At 43.4% G+C, this 27,771-nt stretch overlaps 1 protein-coding gene across 3 annotated transcripts in view; it reads right to left on the reverse strand.

Annotated features, from left to right (window-relative positions):
- Nucleotides 1–27,771, reverse strand: part of LOC115152363 (PDZ domain-containing RING finger protein 4) — a 215,831-nt gene that overhangs the window by 71,020 nt on the left and 117,040 nt on the right. Inside the window, exon 1 of one of the 3 annotated variants that reach the window (XM_029697157.1) lies at nt 640–760. The exons of the other annotated variants lie outside the window; for them this stretch is intronic. Coding sequence (XP_029553017.1) covers nt 640–642 — 3 coding nt within the window. The 5' untranslated portion in view covers nt 643–760. Of the gene's footprint in view, nt 1–639; nt 761–27,771 lie in introns of those variants that run through there. 3 annotated transcript variants of the gene reach the window in all.

Here is a 27,771-nt window from a genome sequence, read left to right on the forward strand (position 1 = left end):
TTGCACTGTGATCCATGGGCGGCCTTAAATAGATTCTTCGGTACTTTTGAATACGTTTTAGCTGGTAGTTCTGAAAGTAGCGCTAACGGGTCAAAAGTGGTCCCCAAAAATTGCGTCACTTATGTGCACCATTTCATTGCTCTCTCTCTTTCTCTCGCTCGGCTGCGTGTGCATCTTGCTGGCTTTCACTCAAATAGCGAGGGGCTGAACCTCGTTGTGTTTCCCCCCGACGTAGGGGAAAATGTAGAGAAAACGGCGCTGCACAGCTTCCAGTGAACAGTCACTTTTAAACTAGTGATTTCGTGGCTAATTGAGGTAAAATAGTAATTCTGCTCATAGATTATGGATGTATGAACAACACATTGACACATTCGACCCAAAGTAAGAGGTTTAAGAAAGACTTACTAGTCGCCAAAGTTCCGGAGCATGTCTTTTAGCAAGTGGTTTGTGTTATCTAATTTGAAGACGTTGCAGTAATTCCTATGCAAAGATAACTATTACAAAGCGTGGCAATCTATTCCAGCCCTGACCTATGTTCAATTTCAAAGACGTTACATTTAACAATGGGCAAAGACAGCCCCTTGAATTTGAATGGATTGTGCAATGATCTTTATAAAGAAACCATCCACAACAACCAACCATTATATCTCCTCTGCTCTAGGCTGGGGGTGATGGAGGGAGGCCCACTGCTAGTCTCTGGCAGGCTGCTTCGGGGTCATTTTCTGCTGGGTTAATGTAATACAGAGAGCCTGAAGAGCACCAGCCTCCGGGTCTGGATAGATAAGCATCCTACCCAAGAAAAATCACATGTAATCAAACACATACAGTAGCCACACAGTATGCAGGCACACACAGCCGAGTTAACAGTACGTCATGCATAGGAAAGATCGTTAAGCATTGAGAACACATTTTTTCAATTATAGTCCACATAGGTGTAACTGGATATTGTATTGTTGCTTGGGCTTAACGCTTCTGAGGTGCATCTGAAGCACAAAGACTGCATCCCAAATGGCACCCTATTTCCTACATAGTGCCCTAGTCAAAAGTAGTGCACTATATAGGAAATGGGGTGCCAATTGGGATGCAGCCATAATATCTCCCATGTTCAGCAGCTTATTGCCACTTTAGCATGAAATTAGATCAATAAACTATTTAATCTTCATCACTAACAGATTACCGGCAAATACGAGGAGCATAATTACACTTATGCTATTTCGGCTGAGTTATGAATTTCTACTGCTGTGGATTCCAAACAGTGCATCTGTGGAGAGTGTGTGTGTGTGGGTGTGTATGTTAGTCAGCTTTTTCAAGGTTAATGACACACGTACAGTATGTAGATAGTGTAAAATGATTTAGAGATGCATAGTTAACTTCTCTGCTTTCAATGCCATGTCTTACTATCTTCAAATTAGTTTTAATCTAAAAGATAGTGAGGATGTCAAATTACAGAGAATTACACCACTTGCCTAAATTACTAAATAATGGCTATACAGCCTCCTTGGTGATGAGCGATAATGGCTGTAGCTATATGTTGTACAAATCAGCAAAACAGCCAGGCAGCTTGGTGTAGAACGATGTAAGGAAGTAATGGTGGCACCCATTTGCTGACTGTGTAAAACTAGGAGGAGAGGGTACTGTCATGGAACACCTCTTCTCTTCATGCCGCATCTTCGAAGAGAGGAGGGAGGAGAAAAGAGAGGAGGGAGGGGAAAAGAGAGGAGAAATTAGAAAAGAAAGGAGTGGCCTGCGTAGTAAATTGTTGTTGTCCTATGTTGCTGTAGCAAAAGATGGCACCAACATGTTTGTGTTCAATTCTGTGCTACTGCCCAGAAACTCTCTTCCCTCTCCAACACTGAAGGGAGATTTAGGCTATACTCCCAGAGCTGTGTTTGTACAGTATAAGGCACAGTTAACAATTGGCACCAACATGTTTCCGTTCAAATCTGTATTGTTGCCCAATTAACTCTCTCCCCTTTCCAACGCACTGAGTGAAGACAATGTTTGGACAGCATACAGCCAGGTAGCAGACAGAGAGCACCTGCTGTCGCAACGGGATGCCAATCGCATGCATGTCATTCAGAAACCATACCAGGTAGGATTCTAAAGCTTCCTTCCTCAACATTATTAACATGCACTTCCTTCCTTCTTGGCACTTAAAGCAGCGCATCACAACACACTGGAGGCAATTAGCATGGGACGAGCATTATTTACATAATGCCAGACGCCACAACGCAATGCAGCTCATAACAACGTCTCGTCCGACTCCTCGCCAGCCCCACCACACACACACACACACATCCCATCCCCTCGTCTCTGTTGTTGTCACATGGTTGCCGCTGCAGCCCACCACTCATCAAGGAACAGGGGAGGGGGAAGGGGGGTAATGAGGAAGGGGGTCATAAGGGTGGCACGTGAGTTTTAAGATTCAACATAATAAACGGGGGGAGTTTGACGGGTCACTCAGGACCCCTGCAGTTGCCCATTGATCTGCCTGTTAGGTGGGTAATTGGGAGCTGTGTGAAGCAGAGAGCTAAGGGACTCTGTCTTTATGGTAGAACCAAAGGGGGGGGAAAGAGAGAGAGAGAGAGAGAGAGAGAGAGAGAGAGAGAGAGAGAGAGAGAGAGAGAGAGAACATCAACTTTGTTTCCAATCCTCGTCCACCTGCTGAAAAATGAAGTATTCTCACGATACCGATCTCTCTTCACGGTATGCAATTGTGGTCATCCTGTGCTTCAGGCTGCTGTTTTAACCCCTTTCTACACATAGTACAATTAGTGTCCCCTTACAATGTCAATGTCAACAACCACGATAGACATGACAAGAGGAAAAAGCAGTAAAGACCAGATTGCCCTGAGGACTGACAGCCAACAGCCCTGGTCAATCCTGCCCACGCCATAGAGAACAGTAGGCCATGATTACTGATGGTAGCTCAGCGGCTAGAGGGTTCTGATGCCCCATTCACAGGCAGTCCAGGCATGACCAAATCAAATCAAATGTTATTGGTCACATACACATGGTTAGCAGATGTTATTGCGAGTGTAGCGAAATGCTTGTGCTTCTAGTTCCGACAGTGCAGCAATATCTAACATGTAATCTAACAATTCCACAACAACTACCTAATCCACACAAATCTAAGTAAAGGAATGGAATAAGAATATATACATATAAATATAAATATATGGATGAGCAATGACAGAGCGGCATAGGCAGGATGCAATAGATGGTATAAAATACATTATATACTGTACATATGAGATGAGTTATGCAAGATATGTAAACATTATTAAAGTGGCATTATTAAAGTGACTAGTGATCCATTTATTAAAGTCGGAGGTAGCCCAGTGGTTAGAGTGTTGGGCCAGTAACCGAAAGGTCCACTTGAATCCCCGAGCTGAGAAGGTCAAAATCTGTCGTTCTGCCCCTGAACAAGGCAGTTAACCCACTGTTCCCCGATAGGCCGTCATTGTAAATAAGAATTTGTTCTTAACTAGTTAAATAAAGGTGCATTTTTTTTTTAAGTAAAAACTTTTTTTTATGATTTCAAGTCCGTAGGCAGCAGCCTCTCCGTGTTAGTGATGGCTGTTTAACAGTCTGATGGCCTTGAGATGGAAGCTGTTTTTCAGTCTCTCGGTCCCAGCTTTGATGCACCTGTCCTGACCTCGCCTTCTGGATGATAGCGGGGTGAACAGGCAGTGGCTCGGGTGGTAGTTCTCCTTGATGACCCTGTGTGTATGTGTGTGTACCAGCGCTCCAAACTCATCTCCTGATCTTAATTCAGGGACAGGCAATGACTGAAGGAGGGAGGGAGAGGAGGTGGAGTGTGTGATAGGAAAACCATCTTGGTCTGATTTAGTGTCAGAGTTCCAGAGCAAAGAAGACTCTCACTTGTTCAATGAGTAAATAAGAGGATATAGGAACTGAACTACTGTGCTGGTCCAAACGCATCTTCCTCCACTTTTCAATAGATACAATGGGGAGTTGAAAGAGTCCCAGAATGTCAACAGTGAGTCGGGGATGACCGATACCTGTATTTGGTAATCTGATTATAATTTTAAAATGTAGTTAATGAATCCCTGTAAACTTGATGTGAAGAAAACAGCATGTTGCAGAGCCACTTTACTTCCAAACGACGGAATCAAAGGAGTGAACAAGATCAATGATCAAGCGTCCAACTCCCAATGAATAGTCGAGCTGTTCACAATTAGGACGGCATTTACAATGAGACAATGATGGAGTCCCCTGTGATAATCTTTAACATGCACAGACTGGGGAACACATTGCAATGAAAACGATTAAAAAGAGGGGACATTATCTCTGAAGAATGATCACAAATGTAATCAATCTTCTTCACAGGCAGATTCCCTTTGCTTTTATTCGTTCTCTGCACAGTGAAGAGAGTTAGGGTGGAGATGGAGTCAGGCAAAATCTGTGTCTTTCTCTAAAGTCACTCTAGTCTAATCCCCTTTTCCTTTCCTTAGCTCTACTCATCCCTCTCTCCTACTCTTCTCTCCTCCCAACTCACCTCTTCTCTCTTCTCCTCCTACCCTCACCTCACCGCTCTCCTCTTCAGGTTACCCAGTCAATGAAACAAAGGGAGCACAGAGAAGATTGGATCTGATTCACGGGCTCGGAGATGCATCTCCTGCTGGGTTTAAATGTTGCTGATTGCATAGTGGAAACAAAGGAAACAGAACTAATACTCATTGACGCTGAGGTAGACATTAATCCTGTAACTGCACTACTGTTCCTGTGTATTGGAGGGAGAAAGGGAATACCAGACTAGGATCAGTTATTTCTCAGACTTGCCTCTTTTCGACATGTTCTTACGGAGTAAAGAGAAATACTATCTAGTAGTGACAAGCATTTTCCTCTATATTGTAATACTTAAAGTGGCACTCCAGTCTCCTTTTCACCTCATTTGGTGGTGAGGGAATGCAATAGCTCCTTCACACTGATCCTCAACACAGGGGCCCCATAAGGCTTTGTGGTCAGCCCCATCCTGTACTCCCTGTTCACCCATGACTGCGTGGCCACGCACAACTCCAACTCAATCATCAAGTTTGCTGATGACAGGACAACGGTAGGCCTGATTACCAACAATGATGAGACAGCCCACAGGGAGGAGGTCAGAGCCCTGGTGGAGTGGTGCCAGGAAAAGAACCTCTCCCTCAACGTCACCAAACCGAAGGAGCTGATGGTGGACTACAGGAGACAGAAGAAGGAGCACGCCCCCCGACATCCTCATCAATGGGGCTGCAGTGGATAGGGTGGACCGCAAGTCACTACAGAGGGTAGTGCGTACGGCCCAGTACATCACCGGGGCCAAGCTTCCTGCCATCCAGGACCTCTTTACCAGGCGGTGTCAGAGGAAGGCCCTAAAAACTGTCAAAGACTCCAGCCACCCCTAGTCATAGACTGTTCTCTCTGCTTCTGCACGGCAAGCGGTACCGGAGCGCCAAGTCTAGGTCCAAGAGGCTTCTAAACAGCTTCTACCCCAAGCCATAAGACTCCTGAACATCTAATCAAATGGCTACCCAGACTATTTGCACCTCCCCCCCTCTACGCTGCTGCTACTCTGTTATTATCTATACATAGTCACTTTAATAACTCTACCTGCATGTACATATTACATCAATTACCTTGACACCGGTGCCCCCGCACATTGACTCTGCACCGGTACCCCCTGTACATAGCCCCGCTACTGTTATTTACTGCTGCTCTTTAATTATTTGTTATTCTTATCTCTTACTTTTTGGGGGGTATTTTCTTAGAACTGCATTGTTGGTTAAGGGCTTGTAAGTAAGCACTTCACTGTAAGGTCTACACCTGTTGTGTTCGGCGCATGTGACAAATACAATTTGATTTGATTTGAAACGCTCGGCGTGCACATCACAGAGGACCCTAAATGATCTCGCCACACCGACACCGTAGTGAAGGCACAAAAGCACCTCTACAAACTTAGGTGGCTGAAGAAATTCGGCATGGCCCCTAAGCCCCTTACAAACTTCTACAGATGCACTATTGAGATCATTCTATCGGGATGCATCACCGCCTGGTACGCCAACTACATCGCCCTCAACAGCATGGCTCTCCAGAGGGTGGTGCGGTCAGCCCATCATCGGGGTTACACTGCCTGCCCTCCAGGACATTTACCGCACTCGGTGTCAAAGGAAAGCCAGGAAGATCATTAAGGACCTCAGTCACCCAGGCAACAGACTGTTTACTCGGGAACCATCTAGCAGACGGAGTCAGCACCGGTGCATCAGTGCCAAGACGGAGAGACTAAAAAACCGCTTCTATTACAGCCATCACTAGCCATCGACCAGGTGGTGCACACTGACTCACACAAACACCTAATACTAACAAACACACTCTCACACACATAATCCTTTGCCAAGATAACCCATCCACCTGACAGGTGTGGCATATCAAGAAGCTGATAAAAAGCATGATCATTACACAGGTGCACCTTGTGCTGGGGACAATAAAAGGTCACTCTAAAATGTGCAGTTTTGTCACACAACACAAAGCCTCAGATGTCTCAAGTTTTGAGGGAGCATGCAATTGGCATGCTGACTGCAGGAATGTCCACCAGACCTGTTGCCAGAGAATGTAATGTTAATTTCTCTACCATAAGCTGCCTCCAACATCGCTTTGGCGAATTTGGCAGTACGTCCAACCAGCCTCACAACCGCAGACAACGCGTAACCACGCCAGCTTAGGACCTCCACATCTGGCTTCTTTACCTGCGGAATCGTCTGAGACCAGCCACCGGACAACTGACGAAACTGTGGGTTTGCTCAACTGAATTATTGCACAAACTGTCAGAAACCGTCTCGGGGAAGAAAGGAGACATCAACTTTGATTCCAATCCTCGTCCACCTGCTGAAACTTGAAAAAATAAGTATTCTCACGATACCGATCTCTATACGTCACGATATACATACAGCATGCAATTGTGGTTGTCTTGTGCTTCAGGCCGCTGTTTTAACACCCTTTAGAACCCATAGTGGCTGTCAATGGCTTTTCTTTAAATTACTATAGTGGCCGTGAACGGCCTTGTTTTTATTAATAATATCTGTGTCAATATCGCAAAATGAACTTGCTAACAACCTGTTGTGATATTCGGGTGGCTGTTGTCATCAACCAGAAGCCGGAAACAGGGTATGCTGTCTCTTAACTTTTCAAAGTTGTTTTAACTTCATTACTCAAAAGGACAGCACCGAAGCAGACACGACGTTTCACTGTGAAGAGGCTTTATCAATGTTGGTTGGTGATACGGATTCGCACAAGTCCTTGCACTTTGAAAAGCGATGATGTTTCGGTGAGTGAAATAAGTAAACAGCAGATATATGTTTGGGGTTGTCGATGTTTGACGCGGTGAAACTTGGGGAATAGCTCACAGATTAGCAAGTCTTGTCATGTCATGATAACTTGGTTGGTACAGGTGAGCACATCAGCGGTGGAGCTCGAATGATTGCTCTCTGTCTCATAGAAATAGTGGCAGTGTTTAGCTGTATGTAGTCAGCAAACTAGTTGGTTGTTTTGTCTTATTTCTACCGATATAATTTATAGGGAAACGGCCCAAGCTTCTTGCTATAGCTAGCTAGCTATGTCAGGCCAGAAAATGTGTGTGTAGCGATACATTTGGGCTGCGCTCAAGAAGCGTCAGCCTCAGCTGTCACTTTCACTAGCTAGCCATAAAGACAACAAGCTAACTAGCCACCGAAATGAAGACTAGAGTCATTTGTGTTTATCTGTTGGGCTCAGGTTATGGTTTGTCATGTTTGCTAGGTGCAGATATTCATAGGCTAGGGTAGTAGATACCCGCGCAGTGGAGCTCATATGATGAGTTGGGTATTTGTTTACATGGCCAGCTAACAAGTGGCTTGTTTTGTCCCGTTTCTACCGATGCAATTCATTTGGAACCTGTTACAGCTTCGTAACTAATCAGCTAACATTGGTGAACTCTGTAGTTACTCTGTTAGGCAAGAAAGCAAGAGTTGATTGGAAGAGAGAGAGAGAGAGAGTGTGTGTGTGTGTGGAATGGGAGGCATGTAACTGTATCACACAATGTATCATGGAAACCTGTTATTAGGAAGAGAGTATGTGTATGGTTGAGAAAAAGAAAGAGAGGAAGGAAGAGAAAGACAGTGTGAAAGGGGGAGAGAGAGATTATGTTCCTTTTATCCTATTTGTTGTTCCTCTCGGTCAGGGAAAGTGAAGGAAGTGATGTGGAGAGTCAGGGCTCAGCAGCAAAAGGCAGGGAGGAAGATGAGTTGGAGATGATTGGAGGGATAAAGATGAGGAGGGAGGAGTGGAGCAAGAGGAAAGTGGAGGGAGAGAGGAAGAGGACAGTGAATGAGAGGAGAGTAGAGGGGAAGAGGAGAGTGAAGAGGAGGAGAGTGGAGGGAGAGGAACATGTAGAAGGAGAGGAGGAGGAAGCAGAGGGAGAAGAGGAAGCAGAGAAAGAGGAGGATGAAGAGAAAGAGGGGAGAGCACACCCGAGAGGGGAGCCTACATTTCCATGGCATGTGTCTGCCCTAAGTCCCACCATTCACCCTTGTACCACACAGCCTGGACCTAAAGTTACAGTGGCAGGGGTTTTGAAGTTGTTTTGAAAAGTGGTAGGAACTTATCTGTTCCAGAGGTTGTAATGGATTACAACAAGAAAATGGGCAGGGTTGGCCATCTTGACCAGCTGGGGAGCTATTCAAATATTGGACACACAGGCAGAAAATGGTGGAAGTATGTGTTTGGGGGATGCTCAACAATTCCATCATAAATGCGTACATTGCGTGAGGGGACCCTGCAAAGGCCCCTCCCCAGAAACTGCAGGCTCTGGTCCCTGAAGGCATTCAAAATGCAGCTTGTGCATTCACTTTGTGATAAATCTACAATGGCAGGAAGAGGGGAGCCAAGAGTGTGGCACCAGGGAGTGTGGACCGAGTTGTAACTCATTTGAAAGTAGGTGAAGTTTGAAGGGCGCAAGAGAGGGTGTGTGGTGTGCATCCGGAGTGGGAGATGTGTAGAAACCTCCTTTGGTTGCTCTACATTTTCTCTGCCACTTTGCACTAAAGTGACAGTGTGAAATATGAATTTGTCCGACAAATCTTTTATTGTATCAACAGTTGTGTTTTGCATCTTCTTTATCTGTCTCTATCTAATACTTGTTGCATTCAATGAATACTTTCTGAATATTGTCCTCGGGTCACATTTTGGATATTTGTGGTTGTGCTCTAAAACTAAGTTAACTTGTAATTGTCATTTGTTCTTTGTTTTTGAGCTATGTCTGCAAAAATTAGCTATATCTTGAAAATTCGCAGTAATTTACAGCAGCATTCTAGAATTCAATTGGGGTCTAAAGGGTTAGTGCAGTTAGTGCCACCTCACAATGCCAATGTCAACAACCACCATAGACATGACAAGAGGAAAGATCAGTAACTGATAGCCAACGGACAGCCAAAAGCCCTGGTCAATCCTGCCCAAGCCATAGAGAACAATAGGCCATGATACTGATGGTAGAGAGTGGCTAGAGGATTCTGATACCCCATTCACAGGCAGTCCAGGCATGACCCTGTGTGTATGTGTGTGTGACCCAGAGCTCAAAACTCATCTCCTGATCTTAATTCAGGTCCAGGTAATGACTGAAGGAGGGAGGGAGAGGAAGTGGAGTGTGTGACAGGAAAATCGTCTTGGTCTGATTTCGTGTCAGAGTGCCAGCGCAATGAAGGCTCTCACTTGTTCAATGTGTAAATAACAAGTTAGACACTACAGAGCAGTGGCGACCCGTCATTCAGGGTTCTGAATTGGTGTACAGGGAGAGTACTGTAAGAATGGCCCATCTTCTGAATTCTGTCGCTGTACATTTCAAAAGTGCTGAACAAATAGTTATATTGACTACGTCCGTCCTAGCTCGCTCATTAATGTCTTAATCGAAATCACGGATTGCCTCATATCCGCTGGTCGTCCCCTTATGCCATAGTTTGCACATCTCAATTGTCAGTAGAAACCACATTTGTTTAAGCAAATCAGTCATATCAGCTATGTTTTTTAAAAGGCAGTAAATGAGGCTGAATGAACTGTTTCGCTGCCAGACAAGGTTCCGCTGATAGCCAGGTGTAGCAGTGGTGAGGATTCACTCCATGATGGGGAAAGAAAGCTCTGCTGTTGGGACAGCTTTATGTAGGCCCTAACGTTTTGTGGGCACCGTTTGTCACCGTTATAGTGCAATTAATGTATTGTTTAGTGTTGTGTTGTGTAGTGGCTTTGCTGGCATGCATCTAAAAAAAAATGTTGGGGGGATTTGTCCCAACAGGATTTACATGCTAAAATCACAACTGCTCCAGAGCAAAGGCTGAGGGGGATATAGGGACTGAACTACTGTGCTGGTCCAAACACATCTTCCTCCACTTTTCAATAGATGCAATGGGGAGTTGAAAGAGTCCCAGAATGTCAACAGTGAGTCGGGGATGGCCGATACCTGTATTTGGTAATCTGATTATAATTTTAAAATGTAGTTAATGAATCCCTTTAAACTTGATGTGAAGAAAACAGCATGTTGCAGAGCCACTTTACTTCCAAACGACGGAATCAAAGGAGTGAACAAGATCAATGATCAAGCGTCCAACTCCCAATGAATAGTCGAGCTGTTCACAATTAGGACGGCATTTACAATGAGACAATGATGGAGTCCCCTGTGATAATCTTTAACATGCACAGACTGGGGAACACATTGCAATGAACACGATTAAAAAGAGGGGACATTATCTCTGAAGAATGATCACAAATGTAATCAATCTTCTTCACAGGCAGATTCCCTTTGCTTTTATTCGTTCTCTGCATAGTGAAGAGAGTTAGGGTGGAGATGGAGCCAGGCAAAATCTGTCTTTCTCTGGAGTCTAATCCCCTATTCCTTTCCTTTGCTCTACTCATCCCTCTCTCCTCTCCTCCCCACTCACATCTTCTCTTTTCTCCTCCTACCCTCATCTCACTGCTGTCCTCTTCAGGTTATCCAGTCAATTAAACAAAGTAAGTGAAGAGAAGATTGGATATGATTCACAGGCTCGGAGATGCAATGCACCTTATGTGACTTGTTAAGCATAGTTTTACTCCTGAACTTATTTAGGCTTACCATAACAAAGTGGTTGAATACTTATTGACTCAAGACATTTCAGCTTTACATTTTTTATTCATTTGTAAACATTTTGAAAAACATAATTCCACTTTAACATTATGGGGCATTGTGTGTAGGCCAGTCACACAAAATCTCAATTTAATACATTTTAAATTCAGGCTGTAACACAACAAAATGTGGAAAATGTCAAGGGATGTGAATACTTTCTGAAGGCATTGTATGTATCCGCAGTTAATGGAATTAGCCACAAATAAATGAATAGCAAACTGATGTCACCAGGTTCATTCTAAGTGTAATGAAATTACCAACTTTAGAATCCTTTTTAAAACTAAAAAAATTGGCATTTCCTGCTCTCCAGTAACAAAAAAGTGATCAAATGAAGATCCTGCATATCTACAGCACTATAAAAAGCAGACACTCCTTGAGGTCACACCTAGGGCTGAATATTTCCACGGTATTTTACAAATGTTCCATCCTGAGAATACATCACTTTTCTCCTGGGTAACCCAGTATTTCCAGATAAAACCGGAAGTGTCATTCAGAAGCATATAAAGCATATCAATAGGTTTATATCTGGATTTGATTAGATCAAAATGTTACATTACATTTTTATGAGTCCTACATAAAGAATTTTTGGTAGATAGGCTGTTGGTCAACCAACATTGTTTTTGTCAAGCATTCTAAAATATATAGACAGTACCAGTCAACATTTGGGACACACATACTCATTCAAAAGCTTTTCTTTTTTTTGTTGCTATTTTCTACATTGTAGAATAATAGTTAAACATCAAAACTATGAAATAACACATATGGAATCATGTAGTAACCAAAAAAGTGTTAAAAAAATCAATATATTTAAGATTCTTCAAAGTAGCCACCCTTTGCCTTGATGACATTTTTTCACACTCTTGGCATTCTCTGAACCAGCTTCATGAGGTCGTCAACTGGAATGCATTCAATTAACCTTGTTAAATGGAATTTCTGTACTTCTTAATGCGTTTGAGCCAATCAGTTGTGTTGTGACAAGGTAGGGGTGGTATACAGAAGATAGCCCTATTTGGTAAAAGACCAAGTCCATATTATGGCAAGAACAGCTCAAATAAGCAAAGAGAAACAATAGTCCATCATTACTTTAAGACATGAAGGTCAGTCAATCCGGAAAATGTCAAGAACTTTGAAAGTTGCTTCAAGTACAGTCGCAAAAACCATCAAGCACTATGATGAAACTGGTTCTCATGAGGACCGCCACAAGAAAGGAAGACCCAGACTCTGCTGCAGAGGATACGTTCATTTGAGTTAACCGCACCTCAGATTGCAGCCCAAATAAATGCTTCACAGAGTTTAAGTAACAGACATATCTCAACATCAACTGTTCAGAGGAGACTACGTGAATCAGGCCTTCATGGTCGAATTGCTGCAAAGTAACCACTACTAAAGGACACCAATAAGAAGAAGAGACTTGCTTGGGCCAAGAAACACGAGCAATGGACATTAGACAGGTGGAAATCTGTCCTTTGGGATAATGAGTCCAAATGTGAGATTTTTGGTTCCAACTGCCATGTCTTTGTGAGACGCAGAGTAGGTGAACGGATGATCTCCGCATGTGTGGTTCCCACCGTGAAGCATGGAGGAGGAGGTGTGATGGTGTGGGGGTGCTTTGCTGGTGACACTAAGTGATTTATTTAGAATTCAATTCACACTTAACCAGCATGGCTACCAACGCATTCTGCAGTGATACGCAATCCAATGTGGTTTGCGCTTAGTGGGACTATCATTTGTTTTTCAACAGGACAATGACCCAACACACCTCCAGGCTGTGTAAGGGCTGTTCGACCAAGGAGAGTGGGATGAGTTGGACCGCAGAGTGAAGGAAAAGCAGCCAACAAGTGCTCAGCATATGTGGGAACTCCTTCAAGACTGTTGGGAAAGCATTCCAGGTATAGCTGGTTGAGAGAATGCCAAGAGTGTGCAAAGATGTCATCAAGGCAAAGGGTGGCTATTTGAAGAATCTCAAATATAAAATATATTTTGATTTGTTGAACACTTTTTTTTTTGGTTACTACATGAATCTAAATGTGTTATTTCATAGTTTTGATGTCTTCACTATTATTCTACAATGTAGAAAATATAAAAAATTAAGAAAAACCCTTGAATGAGTAGGTGTTCTAAAACCTTTGACCGGTAGTGTATATCTTTACAATAAAAGAATAAGGTGACCCCCGAAAGCCAGATGGAGTAAATTAGACGCCCATTCGGTCCTCATATTACTGTAGCATAGGCTATGCTGCAGCAAATGTAGGCCTACCTGTCACCAGAAAACAAGTTACCATGATGAGATGATATGTCTACATGCATAGTGAACTGCGCTCCATACTGAGATGGTCTGCCTGTCCCCAACATGAGCATTGAAGATTGATCATGCAGAGAGCAGTGAGAAGACTACAGAGAAGCAAGATCTAGACATTGCATATAACTTAACAGTTCCATTTCACGTCATGCTGTTGATGTAAATAATGTATTATAATTTTCCGGTTTAGTTATTTATCCTGGGAAAAGGGTTTTGGGCTGTAAATCTTGGCAAACGGATTCCCGCCATTCAACCCTAATCACGACCTTTACATATCTCTCCCCTCTAATGATATCACTTCATTAATATACTGAACAAAAATATAAACGCAACATGTAAAGTGTTGGTCCATTGTTTCATGAGCTGAAATATATATTTAATGTTTTTATTTTTTACCTTCATTTAACTAGGCAAGTGAGTTAAGAACACATTTTTATTTACAATGATGGCCTACCAAAAGGCAAAATATCCCAGAAATGTTCCATATACACAAAAAGCTTATTTCTCTCAAATGTTGTGCACACATTTGTTTACATCCCTGTTAGTGAGCATTTCTCCTTTGCTAATCCATCCACCTGACAGGTGTGACATATCAAGAAGCTGATTAATCTGCATGATCATTACAAAGGTGCTTCTTGTGGTGGGGACAATAAAAGACCACTAAAATGTGCAGTTTTGTCACACAACACAATGCCACAGATGTCTCAAGTTGAGGGAGCGTGCAATTGACATGCTGACTGCAGGAATGTCCACCAGAGCTGTTGCCAGAGAATTGAATGTTAATTTCTCTACCATAAGCCGCCTCCAACGTAATTTTAGAGAATTTGGCAGTACACCCAACCGGCCTCATAACCATAACTTCTTCACCTGCGGGATCGTCTGAGACCAGCAACCCGGACAGCTGATGACACTGAGGAGTATTTATGTCTGTAATAAAGCCCTTTTGTGGGAAAAAATCATTCAGATTAGCTGGGCCTGGCTGGGCCTGGCTGCGCCCCCTGCCCAGTCATGTGAAATCCATAGATTAGGGCCTACTGAATTTATTTCAATTGACTGATTTCCTTATATGAACTGTAACTCAGTAACACCATTGAAATTGTTGCATGTTTAGATTTTTGGTCAGTATACAGTATATTCTGGTGTGAAGACTATTTTTGCCACAGTTGATATGGATGACATTACCATTGCATCATTCATTCATAGGAGTGAGTAATACAGGTGCTTCTCTTCACGCTTATGTTGGCTCCATACGCACCTCAAGATCAAAGCCCCTCAAATTCAATCACAGTGGAGGAGCCACAAAGAAGATCGTCTATACCTACAAGTGACGGTTTTCAATAGCAGACAGTCCCTGACAAATTGGAGTGGAGCACCTATCTAAGTATCTATACTCACCGGCCAGTTTATTAGGTACACCCATTTAGTACCAGGTCAGACCCCCCCCCCCCCTTTGCCTCCAGAACAGCCTGAATTCTCTGGGGAATGGATTCTACAAGTCGAAAATGTTCCACAGGAACGTTGGTACATGTGGACGCGATGGTATAGTGCAGTTGCTGTAGATTGTACGGAGGTACACCACCGCCACTAGCCTGTATCGTTGACACAATGCAGGATGGGTCCATGGACTCATGCTGCTTACCCCAAATCCTGACTCTGCCATCAGCATGACGCAAGAGTAACCGGGATTCGTCTGACCACGCAATGTTTTTCCACTCCTCAATTGTCCAGTTTAGTAATCTCGTGCCCACTGCTGTTATTTGTCTGTTATTTGTCTTTATTTGTCTGTATGTGGCCCGCCTGTTAGCTTGCACAATTCTTGCCATTCTCCTTCGACCTCTCATCAATGAGCTATTTTTGACCACAGGCCTGTCGCTGACTGGATGTTTTTTTGTTTGTCACACCATTCTCTGTAAACCGTAGACACTGTCGTGCAAAAAAATCCCAGGAGGGCGGCCATTTCTGAGATACTGGATCTGGCGCGCCTGGCACTGATGATCATACCATGCTCAAAGTCACTCGGGTCACTCGTTTTGCCCAGTAACTGAATGCGTCGATGCCTGTCTGCCTGCTTTATATAGCAAGCCATGGCCACGTGAATCACTGTCTGTAGGAGCGATCTATTTTCATGAACTGGGTGGTGTACCTAAAAAAAAAAAATGGACGGTGAGTGTATCTATCTAATGAACCTGGTTAGTTAAAGGGGGGCTGAACTTCCTGATTTGATATTTCGGCTTGGTCATTAAGAAATTCAGCGTTCATGACTAAAGCCAAACAAGAGTTGTCTTGGGGGCGTGGTTGAATGATGGTGTCTCTTGTGTGTGTGTTCGCACGTGGCAAGCATTTGTGTATTCACTATGTCAAAACAGTGCACAGTTACAGTTACTCACCCTTCTAGGTCTTGTGTCTTGAAGTCGCCTAGGCTAGCTAGTGCTAGCTAGCTAGTTCAAATTTGGTTTGACATTGGATAGCCTATCTATGGGGCTAGTTATGGACTGTCAATAAATTAGAAATCTTTTAGTTGTCTCATTAAATGCTTTCAATATTTGTATATTAATGTTTACAATATATAGTTGGTTTGAGGTTTTTAAGTCATTGAAATTTGGCCTTATTGACCTTTTATTGTCCCATGTACATTGTACTGATGGTCCCTAACTAGCCCCATAGGGATATCGAATGTCAAACCAAATCGACCATGGGTGCTGCCAGCTGTGGGCAGGATTGCAATAAATCCAACCCAAGGAAAACTGTTATGGTACCCTTCATTTCGTGACATAAATGTTTTTCCTATCATCTCACAAATCTCAGTATTGGATGAGACTGACTTTATGACCATCATTATCCTATTTGCACTTTGTAGTCAATTTTGACACTAGAATAAATGTTTCTGACATATGTGACAAACCGGCTCGATTCGGTCTTATGTAGCAAAATTTGAAATTGTGTTTTTTACATTGGATAAAAGTAGAGACTCAGAGCTAGAAAATTGTATAACATACACTACAATTGAAGATCAATGGGAAAGTAATTCTGCTTTGAAAGTTGATAAACTTGCAACCTCACTTTTGGAAAATGGCCCTTCAATGTTTTGGTACCTACTGGAGAGCTCTTCTTTGTCTACACCCATTCAGCATCGTTCACACCCTTTTAAGCTTTCTCTTTAAGGATTCACATGTGAGGCTATGTACTAAACAACTAAAGATTTCAAGACTAAAGGCTGGCTTATACTACACGTATGTTCGGGAATTTAATCTGGAGTGCCAGAGTATGCTCTGGGCGTTTGTAAACTCAGAGAGTTGTCAGATTGGCCATTCGTAAATTCAGTGCGCTTCACTCTCAGCATGCAGAGCCCACATTGGACGCTCTGGCCAAAAAGTAGGGTTGATCTGAGCGTTCTGACCCTAACAACAGCAGTCAAGCACCCAAGCTCCCAAGCTAACTGGCTAACGTTGGCTAGCTTGCTCGCTACTTCTAGACACAAATGAGAGAATCTCACTCTGACCATTTTACTCGCCCTAGCAGAGCTGGTTAGGCTGTTCTTATGTTATCCAGAGTGTTGGTAACTGCAACTGTGCTGCTGGCAACAATTTTTAAGTATGCTTTTTTGCCAATGTTTACTGACACCAGCCATATTCAACGGGTGTTGAGCATTTGTAAATTTGTCAGTTATTCTGTGCTCTGAAATCGGAGTAGATAGACATAGCTGGTAAATTCACTCTGGCTATTGACAATTGTTGCAGTGACATCATAAACATTCTACTGAAATAGTTACTTGCGTAGTGGAGTCTTTTGTTAAGACATGTAACTAGTTAGCTCAGCAATGAACCATAATCCCAACTCATAACATTACTACCCTGCATGAATCTGCAGGTAGCTAACCAACCAGGTTCAATGTTAGCTACCAAACATTAGGCTATAACCAGCAATGCAAATGGCTCTGAAATACGAATAATATTACTACACAGATCATACATGTAACGTTAGCTAGCTAGCCAGCGTTAGCTAGCTAACAGTACACTTTAACTTGAAATGAAAATGACTTTTTGACAACATTAGAAATGAGTAATATCTGAAAATGTTGCTAGCTAGACTCTCTTACCTGTATACATGGATGGACACGTCTCCCTCTTTGTCATGGATGCCATGGTTTCCCTTAGTTTGAAGATGTAATACAGAGCCTTCTGTGTTCTCTATTCGACTCTGTCTGCATATTTGCAATCAAATCAGAATGTTATCCATCTCCTTAGCTATCATGCTCTAATTCCACTGATTTCAAGCGTGCTTCATGGCAGACCAATCCGAAATCATCTCTCGGCATGTCCAGACCACTCATTATCTCAGCCAATCATAGCAAGGGGGAAGGTTGCTGGCTTTTTCCATGACTAAACTATCTCAATATCAAATCATTTCTGGGTAACAACTAAGTACCTTACTGTGATTGTTTTAAATTAAAATGGTAAAAAATAAACAAATTGCTTCTAAGCAAAGAGCCACAGTTTTATTCAAACCTCATTCTGTGGAAATATGTTTTTGACTGCACTGGGCATTTAACCTCTATGGGCTAGGGGGCAGCATTGAGAATTTTGGAAAAAATATGTGCCCATTTTTAACTGCCTCCTACACCAACTCAGAAGCTAGAATATGCATATTATTGTTCAGGTTTGGATAGAAAACACCCTAAAGTTTCTAAAACTGTTTGAATGGTGTCTGTGAGTATAACAGAACTCCTATGGCAGGCAAAAACCTGAGAAGGTTTCATGCAGGAAGTGGCCTGTCTGACAAGGAGTCGTTCTTCTTGTCTCTGTTTATTGAAGAGTAAGGATCTTAGCTGTAACGTGACAATTCCTAGGGCTCCAATAGGCTCTCAGAACCCGGGAAAAACCTGAACGATGACGAGGCAGCCTCAGGCTGAAACACATTATCGCCTTTTCCAAGTGTCGCATCAGAGGACAATAGAATTAGGCGCGTGCGTGATTCGACCCCGTGGAGTATTTTCCTTCGGCTGTTTAGCTCATTGCAGATTCCCGGTCGGAATATTATCGCTTTTCTACGAGATAAATTGCATAAAAATTGATTTTAAACAGTGGTTGACATGCTTCGAAAGTACGGTAATGGAATATTTAGAATTTTTTTGTCACGTTCTGCGCCATGCGCACGAACGTGATTTAGCATTCTGATAGTGTCTAGAACGCACGAACAAAACGCCGCTGTTTGGATATAACGATGGATTATTTGGGACCAAACCTACATTTGTTATTGAAGTAGAAGTCCTGGGAGTGCATTCTGACGAAGAACAGGAAAGGTAAGACCATTTTTCTTATAGGAAATATGATTTTGATGAAGGCTAAACTTGCCGGGTGTCTAAATAGCTAGCCCGTGATGGCTGGGCTATGTACTTAGAATATTGCAAAATGTGCTTCATCCGAAAAGCTATTTTAAAATCGGACATATCGAGTGCATAGAGGAGTAATGTATCTATAATTGTTATGCTTTTTGTGAACGTTTATCGTGAGTAATTTAGCAAATTGTTAGTAAATTCCCCGGAAGTTTGCGGGGGTATGCTTTTTCTGAACGTCACATGCTAATGTAAAAAGCTGGTTTTTGATATAAATATGAACTTGATTGAACAGACATGCATGTATTGTATAACATAATGTCCTAGGTGTGTCATCTGATGAAGATCATAAAAGGTTAGTGCTGCATTTAGCTGTGGTTTGGGTTTTTGTGACATTATATGCTAGCTTGAAAAATGGGTGTCTGATTATTTCTGGCTGGGCACTCTCCTGACATAATCTAATGTTTTGCTTTCGTTGTAAAGCCTTTTTGAAATCGGACAGTGTGGTTAGATTAACGAGAGTCTTGTCTTTAAATAGCTGTAAAATAGTCAGATGTTTGAGAAATTGAAGTAATAGTATTTCAAACGTTTTAAAAATCGCGCCACTGGATTCAACTGGCTGTTACGTAGGTGGGACGAATTCGTCCCGCCGGTCCCATAGAGGTTAAAGATGACTCATAAGTCGGTGCATATGGAAAACCTGGACAATGACATGGTATGGTTGTGAAAAGATGGATACCATGTCTGGAAGCAGACTGCTTTGTAGTTAGTATCCATCTCTTCAAATGAGCATGAATCAAAGGGCTTTAGAAACACCTTTCTGCTCCTTTGACTCAGGTAGAGACTCATTATCAATAGCAGTGGCCATGAGCCTGTCCAACTTATCCTTTCAAAACGGCTATCGCCGTTCTTTTATACTGCAGCATAAATCCAGCCTGAGTGTATTGTTTGTGCATGACTGTGTGTTTTTGTGGGTATGTGTGCATGTGCATGTTTGGGTGTATGGAATGACACCAGACCCAACAGCTTGGCTTGGCTTTCTATTTTGAACGTGATCTAAAACAAAGAGCCATGGGACTGGGACACACCCAGGAGGTTGTGAGTCTGCATCCACAGCCCCCTCAGTTGATTAGCTGTGTTTGGCAAGACAGAAGGACCCTCATTCATTCATTAGCATATTCTCAAGGAGACGTCTTCCAGACCAATTAAACAGAGTGTTTGTGAGGAGAGCGGAACCTATTTTTCGCACCTCACTGAGAGGGGATGGAGCTTACTGACCCTCACACTCGCCATACAATAAGTCTCACCCTTATTCTATTTCTACCTAGTATCTACAGTTGAAGTCAAGTTTTTACATACACTGAGGTTGGAGTCACAAACTCATTTTTCAACCACTTCACAAATGTCAATGTATTTCAAGCCTACTTTCAAACTCAGTGCCTCTTTGCTTGAGATCATGGGAAAATCAAAAGAAATCAGCCAAGACCTCAGTAAAAAAATTGTAGACCTCCACAAGTCTGGTTCATCCTTGGAAGCAATTTCCAAACGCCTGAAGGTACCACGTTCATCTGTACAAACAATAGTACGCAAGTATAAACACCATGGGAGCCATCATACCGCTCAGGAAGGAGACGCGTTCTGTCTCCTAGAGATGAATGTAGTTTGGTGCGAAAAGTGCAAATCAATCCCAGAACAACAGCAAAGGCCCTTGTGAAGATGCTGGAAGAAACAGGTACAAAAGTATCTATATCCACAGTAAAACGAGTCCTATATTGACATAACCTGAAAGGCCGCTCAGCAAGGAAGAAGCCACTGCTCCAAAGCCAGACTACGGTTTGCAACTGCACGTGGGGACAAAGATCGTACTTTTTGGAGAAATATCCTCTGGTCTGATGAAACAAAAATATAACTTTTTTGCCATAATGACCATCACTATGTGTGGATGAAAAAGGGTGAGGCTTGCAAGCCAAAGAACACCATCCCAACCGTGAAGCACAGGGATGGCAGCACCATGTTGTGGGGGTGCTTTGTTGCAGGAGGGACTAGTGCACTTCACAAAATAGATGGTATCATGAGGATGGAAAATGAAGTGGATATATTGAAGCAACATCAAGACATCAGTCAGGAAGATAAAGCTTGGTCGCAAAGGAGTCTTCCAAATGGACAATGACCCCAAGCATACTTCCAAAGTTCTGGCAAAATGGCTTAAGGACAACAAAGTCAAGGTATTGGAGTGGCCATCACAAAGCCCTGACCTCAATCCTATAGAACATTTGTGGGCAGAACTGAAAAAGCGTGTGTGAGCAAGGAGGCCTACAAACCTGACTCAGTTACCCCAGCTCTGTCAGGAGAAATGGGCCAAAATTCACTTTTGTGGGAAGCTTGTGGAAGGCTACTCAAAACATTTTACCTAAGTTAAACAATTTAAAGGCAATGCTACCAAATACTGATTGAGTGTATGTACACTTCTGACCCACTGGGAATGTGATGAAAGAAATAAAAGTGGAAATAAATCATTCTTTCTACTATTATTTTGACATTTCTTAAAATCAAGAGGTGATCCTAACTGACCTAAGACAGGGTATTTTTACTAGCATTAAATGTCAGGAATTGTGAAAAACTGAGTTTAAATGTATTTAGCTAAGATGTATGTAAACTTCCTGACTTAAACTGTATGTTGTGACTTCTGTAAGTGGGTTCTGTTAAGCCACTAGTAGCCTCAAGCAAATATATCACTTACAAACAATGCCACTTGCACTGCTTATTCTATTGCATATGTCCCACAAACACCTTTGCAACCATTTGACTACGTGACCTTATGGATGTGCACTAAGCTGTGTTTATTTTAGCACAGCTCAAAAGATAATGGCACACAACTTATTTTTTGGGTCTTTATCCAAAGGGAAGGTTTACTTTTGTTTGTGTTCTTATGCTGCGAGTGGATGGTGAGCGACCAGCCAAGGATGTTCCTCTTCTATTTTCTTGACTTTTTCCATTAGCGAAATAAGAGAAGACCTATGGGAATACACAGGACACAAATCATCCCATATTTCCACCATAAAACTAGGGCTGGGAATTGCCAGGGACCTCATGATACGTCACTATTATGATACTTAGGTGCCAATATGATATGCGATTCTCTTGATTCTATATGTAGTGTTATTCGATATTGCGATTTGATGTTCCAAACACTGCAGATGTAGGACCTTTAATTTGAGCAGGAAAATAATCCTGCAGCAACCGGAAACGTGAATTATCATGTGGACTATAATTGATGGACATTTTTTTTGTAGGGGTTGATACATTTTTTGTTAGGCCAAATTAAGTTTGACATTTTAAAGTGGAAATTTCAAACTTTGGAAGCCTTTTTTTAAACCTTGAATACACTACAAGTTAGCATGTCCTGCTGTGCAGGAAAATCCTCAGCAACAAAAGAGTGATCAAATGAAGATCCTACATCTGTGTATATCTGCTGCAGAGCGACACGAGAGAAAGCATGAGAACTAGTTTGGACATAAGTGCTGAAAACATTTTGGCTCACTATAAAAAAATCAAAAACTTGCCGCTGGTACAGCCGACTGGCGCTAGCTAACGCTACCAACAGTTTTTACAAATCAATACTTAGAGTCAAATATTGATATAATATTGTCCCAAAATAATATGCAACTGTATCCATTTTTCCCCCTATCACTACATACAACAAGACTAGCCAGCGTCCTGTTTTCCCTCACACCTACCTTTTAACATATCAGTTTCAACAATCGCTTGTGACATTTTGAGAAATAGGCCAGAGTCAACAGAACAGAGCCTCCTGCTGCCAATCTGATCTCTAGTCGATAGTGGTACCAAAGTCATAAGGGTTGTGTCCCAAATGGCATCCTATTCCCTACATGGTGCACTACTTTTGAGCCCTGGGTAAAGGCAGTGCACTATACAGGGAATAGGGTGCCATTTGGGATGCAGTAGTGGCCTTCCTGTGGAGGCTCCATCCTTCTCTATCCCCATCCTCAGTGCATACACTCACCTTTGCACTGGCTCTGTTAGTGATGTGTGGGGTGGGGAGGAGGGTGGGTGTGTATATATATGTGTGAGAGAGTGAGCGTGAGAGAGTGAGAGTTGCTGAGGGAGGAAACCCATGGGATCAGGGGGATCATCTGGGAAGGCAGACTCAAAGGCCCAGGGGTGAGTCAGCGTGCTCGGTGTCACTCTACAGGTCACTGGGCACCCCCTGGAGCTCCTCTGATAAGGAGCAGGCGGTTGATGGGGTGGCTGACACACACACACGGCGGCTCGCATGGCCAGGCCCGAGGGAGGCAGGCAGCGATAAGAAGCTTCATGAATACAGCCTCACATTAGCATTCTAGCAGTCACCGCTAAAGTCCCCGTCCTTGCCACAATAGAGTCTAGACCGGAGAGACTAGCAGGACACTGGTAACTAGATATTGTATTGCAGCTAATAATAGCCGATGTGAGTGGGAAGTTTGTGGTTGGCTAGCGCTTGAGGCTGTGCGGTGTTTATTGTTTGGATTTCAGTGAGGCTAGCTCGCTCGATATGGCACGTGTTTATTATTTGGGCTCTAGCCACACTGACACAGTTCCACGGGCGTTTTTAACAAGTCAATTTGCCAACGAGATCGCCACAAAAGTTTTTAGAAAACTCCACGTCTTTGTCAGATGAAGTCAATGCAGTGGAGTCGCAAGTCGACACACATAGAGCGTAAGGATTAATTTATTCTAACTGTAAAATCTATTTGAAAATCCAATAGCGTTAGTACCTGGAGCGAGAGACGCCTCCTACGAGCTAATTGAACTGCAAATCTTTAAAGAAATGTCACTTTCAGTCAGATGACAATGCGTAAAAAGAGTAATATAAGCCAAATGGTCATCAGTAGTGTAAATTATTCATTATGTTGGATGTACCGAAAGTATATTAGTCAAAAATGTTAAACAGGTTTCTGTTAAATCGTTCAATCTTAGACATAACTATCATCTTATTAATATCAATATTTAAGATGTATCCCGTTTTGAAGTCCTCTAATCTAGAGATAAGCCATTCCACAAGCCCACTGCGCACATTCCTCTAGCAGTAGAATCACTGTCAGAAGGAGCTCACAGTCGAGAAGTGATGCACCTCAGGCGGTAACTGGAGTGTGTGTGTAAAAGTTACTACTTCAGGGGGGTAACTAACTCGTGGCTATGTTCTGTTCTCTCCCCCGCAGGCAGGCAGCATAGTGCTGCAGTATACCAGCCAGCACCTCCTCCTACACACCAGAGCTCCTCTCACACACAACCATGCCTTTCAGCCTTCTCAGCCTTCATAGCCCTCGTAGACTCAACACAGGGAGAAACACTAGCTGACATGCTTCATATTTCACCTAGTTGAATGCCTCTTCCACATACCGCTTCCACATACAGTATTCATCCAAAGTATCTCTTATACTCGCTGGTTATACTGATAGAGATGCTACAATCCTAGGTTTACATGTGCCATACAGTAGTTCGTGTTGTTCTCTAATTTGAATCGCTCTCTGTGGTCAGTTCCAATGCTCTGACCAGCAGATGTGTGTGTGTGTGTGTGTGTTGGAAAGAGAGCATGTGCAGTGCCAGGAGAACACTGAGTGGGAGTCCATTAGTGTCACTGCTGTGTCTCCCAGCTCATCACGAACACTCTGAGTGTCATCACTCATGTCAGTTCCCCTCCACCGCCCGGGGCTGCCTGTCAAACACCAGGGGGATCGTCTGCCATGGTGGTAGTGGTAGCACAGGCACATTTAGGGAGGGGGGGGTTTAAGGCGCCACTCACACACTCCGGACCGACCTATGGGCTCGTAAGGAGCTTCGTCCAGCAGAGCTATGTCCATTGAGAGCAGATTCAAGTGCAGGTTTGTGTTTCATGACAGAACAACTGAATTTGTGTTCTCCAACACTGAGGTGGATTGAGAGAGGCTATTATAACCAACCTTTATTTAACTAGGCACGTCAGTTAAGAACACATTCGTATTTACAATAACGGCATATCCTGGCCAAACCCGGACAACGCTGGGCCAATTATGTGCTGCCCTATGGGACTCCCAATCACGGCCAGATGTGATACAGCCTGGAATCAAACCGGGGTCTGTAGTGACGCCTCTAGTCCCAGGCTACAAGTTAGAGAGTATCCCCATTGTTATATATGTCTGTCTATATGTCAGTTGCTGTGTGCTGGGAGAGGTGTGTGGATTTTGAAGAAGGGCTTTCCTCGACGGCTGCTGTGGGACTAGTACAAATCTAGTACAGCCCGAGGGAGACGCAGAGAGAGAGAATCAATATGAGAAAGTCTGTTTTTAGAGTCTGTGTGGATGTTTGAGTCTGTGTTTATTCAATAGGAGAATCTGTTTTTAGCAAGGCATGGGGGCTTAGATTTGGACTTGTCCATTCACCTGAGGGCTGAGATACTTCAGAGCACTGGCAGATCTGTGTAAAAGCTGTAAGAGGAGCAAACAAATAGCTCCCTCAAGAACCAGCACGTGTGTTTTCGAGAGACAAAAAAAAAGAGCGAGAGAGAGAGAGAGAGAAAAGGAAAGCCAGAGGGAGTGAGAGAGAGGGAGAACGAGAGAGAGGAAACAATATAAAAAGAGAGAGGAAGACCCTACCAGTCCATCACATCATGCCTTTCCAGCTGTCTACCAGAAACCCCCCAGCTCCAGGGAGACATTTGTATTTTAGGCCCTGAACACTGAAATATATTCAGTCTGCTTGGAGAAATCAATGTTTTCTGTTCTTTGTTTAGAAGTGAGCTCCTGTCCCATAACTAAGGGAGTTATGTGTTCCCCTTGTTTGTGTCTGACACTCAATATTTGAGGCGTCACCTCAGTGATGGCTCCAGGTGAATGTTATATAGGTCAGCTTATGGCAGAGAGATAGATACTGCTTACTGTCTATACCCCACAGCCACAGCATCTGAGCTATCCTCTCTCACACCAGACCCATTGACTGGGAGTACGTGGCATTATGTTTAGCTACAAGAGCTTGTTTGTATGTCTAGCTAGCAGAGGGCCAAGAAACTGAGGTACTGCAGCTAATTGTAAAGTTAAAGAAAAATACTTATAGATGGAACACAAAGTAACACGTTGTCCCCAGTACGCGTAAACCTCGAGGTGAGATTCTTGGAACTAGATGCTTACGCAACTTATTTTCTTCAATATGAGTAACCCTGGGTAGCGTCTGCCTGCTGAACCCCTAAAGCAGTATACCACATGTGTATATTAACCACTGCTGTGTGACCTGCTGGGTGAACAGGTGGGCTCATTTCACATTCGATTAAAATCAACATGGTGTTTCAGTCCCTTTAAGCTAGACTGGTCTCTAAATCCATTAACTAACTGGGAGGGCATTACCGTGCTCCGTTAGTGGGTGAACACAGTAACACAGTACAGTACCCAGCCCATCTGCATTCGCAAAGGAGGGCAAATGCTCGCGTTCACTGTATTGCACTCTTACCTATTGTTGGACCAGTAGGACTTCAAAATGAATGTGGACATGATGGATTATGAGACCATGATTTAAGTTGAAAGCCTCCCAGCAGACCACTACGGGGTGTCTTGCGGACCCCCAGAGGGCCGACCAACCCTGGTTTTGGGAACCTCTGCTCTGTTCTGTGGTGACATGTTGATGCTATATGAGGACAGGGGAATATGACTGAGACAAACAGAGAGAACCCAATATACTGTAAAAGATGCAGCAAGTCTTTTAACAGGTTGGCTGACCGCTGTTTTGGGACAATTCGCAATTGTCATGGTGACTTTCCACTGAGGCTGATGTCTTTTTATGTTTTTAAACACAGCTTTCTTTTCTGTCTCAATATGGCTTATGTTTTATTGAGTTCACTAATTGTCTAGCATCGCTGGGCGGGCGTGCCCATACCCTCCACCTGCTTCCGTGTTTCCAAACACACAGAATTGTTATCCTGAAAATCACAGTGGAACAGATACTTTGCTCCCAATTGGGATCACCTAATTATAAGGCACTGGGTGAATGTGGAGCAGATGCCCTCCTCTCACCCCCCCAACCCTGTCTCCCCCTGCCTCCCTCTGCTTTCTAATCGTGGAAGCCATTTGGTCTCATTCTAGTGTTACATTGGATCAGCGTGGAACGTGCTACCGTCCATGCTAAGCGCTGCCATGGTATAAATGAACCTAATCGCTTTCCACCCCTCCAGCACTCCCTCCCCCTGCCATCACCCGCTGTCACCCGTCAGCCTGGCAAGAACCATAGAGCTCCAGGCTCCACGTATATCAGATCCAGTGTTCTGTCACTACCTGGCCTGTCGTCTGACTCAGAACAACCGTCTTCCTCGCGTGGGGACTTGGAAAGAAAGAGAGAGAGAGAGAGAGGAGCTGCTTCTTGAGAGCAAAAGGACACGATTGTAACTCCTTAAGAGGTACCCAAACTACCAGTTAATGACTCCAGTGTCTGGGGTCACCATTAAACGTCTGCTAGTGAAGAAGAGAGAGATGACGAGAAAGAAAAAGGGCTCTTAAGGGATTATTTTCACTGACCCCACCCTGTCTAGATCACCTCCAATGGACACCTCGTGTCCAGGCCCTTCGGCCCTCGCTCAGTTCCCCCCACACCCTCCCTGGGCCTGAGAGGAGACAAGAGCAGCTGTCACCTTGCGTGGCCAGAGGCCCCTGTCTTATCTATCCACAGCCAGCATTGACCTCCTTCTCTCTCAATGACAAATCTGGGTCTGATGCCTGACACTCTGCTTGCCTTATCAAGATACAGTATATAGCCTCGCTGTGTACATCAGAGTGGGACACTTTACTGCAGTATACATCTCTCCACGGCAATGTGGCCTTGATTGGTTAATTGCTGATTAAAGATTAATGTGGGATTCTAACATTCTAGGGGGGATTCTAACGATACACACACACACACACACACACACACACACACACACACTAGGCAGCATCT

This window comes from Salmo trutta, chromosome 17, assembly GCF_901001165.1.
Source record: "Salmo trutta chromosome 17, fSalTru1.1, whole genome shotgun sequence".
Lineage (NCBI taxonomy): Eukaryota > Metazoa > Chordata > Actinopteri > Salmoniformes > Salmonidae > Salmo > Salmo trutta.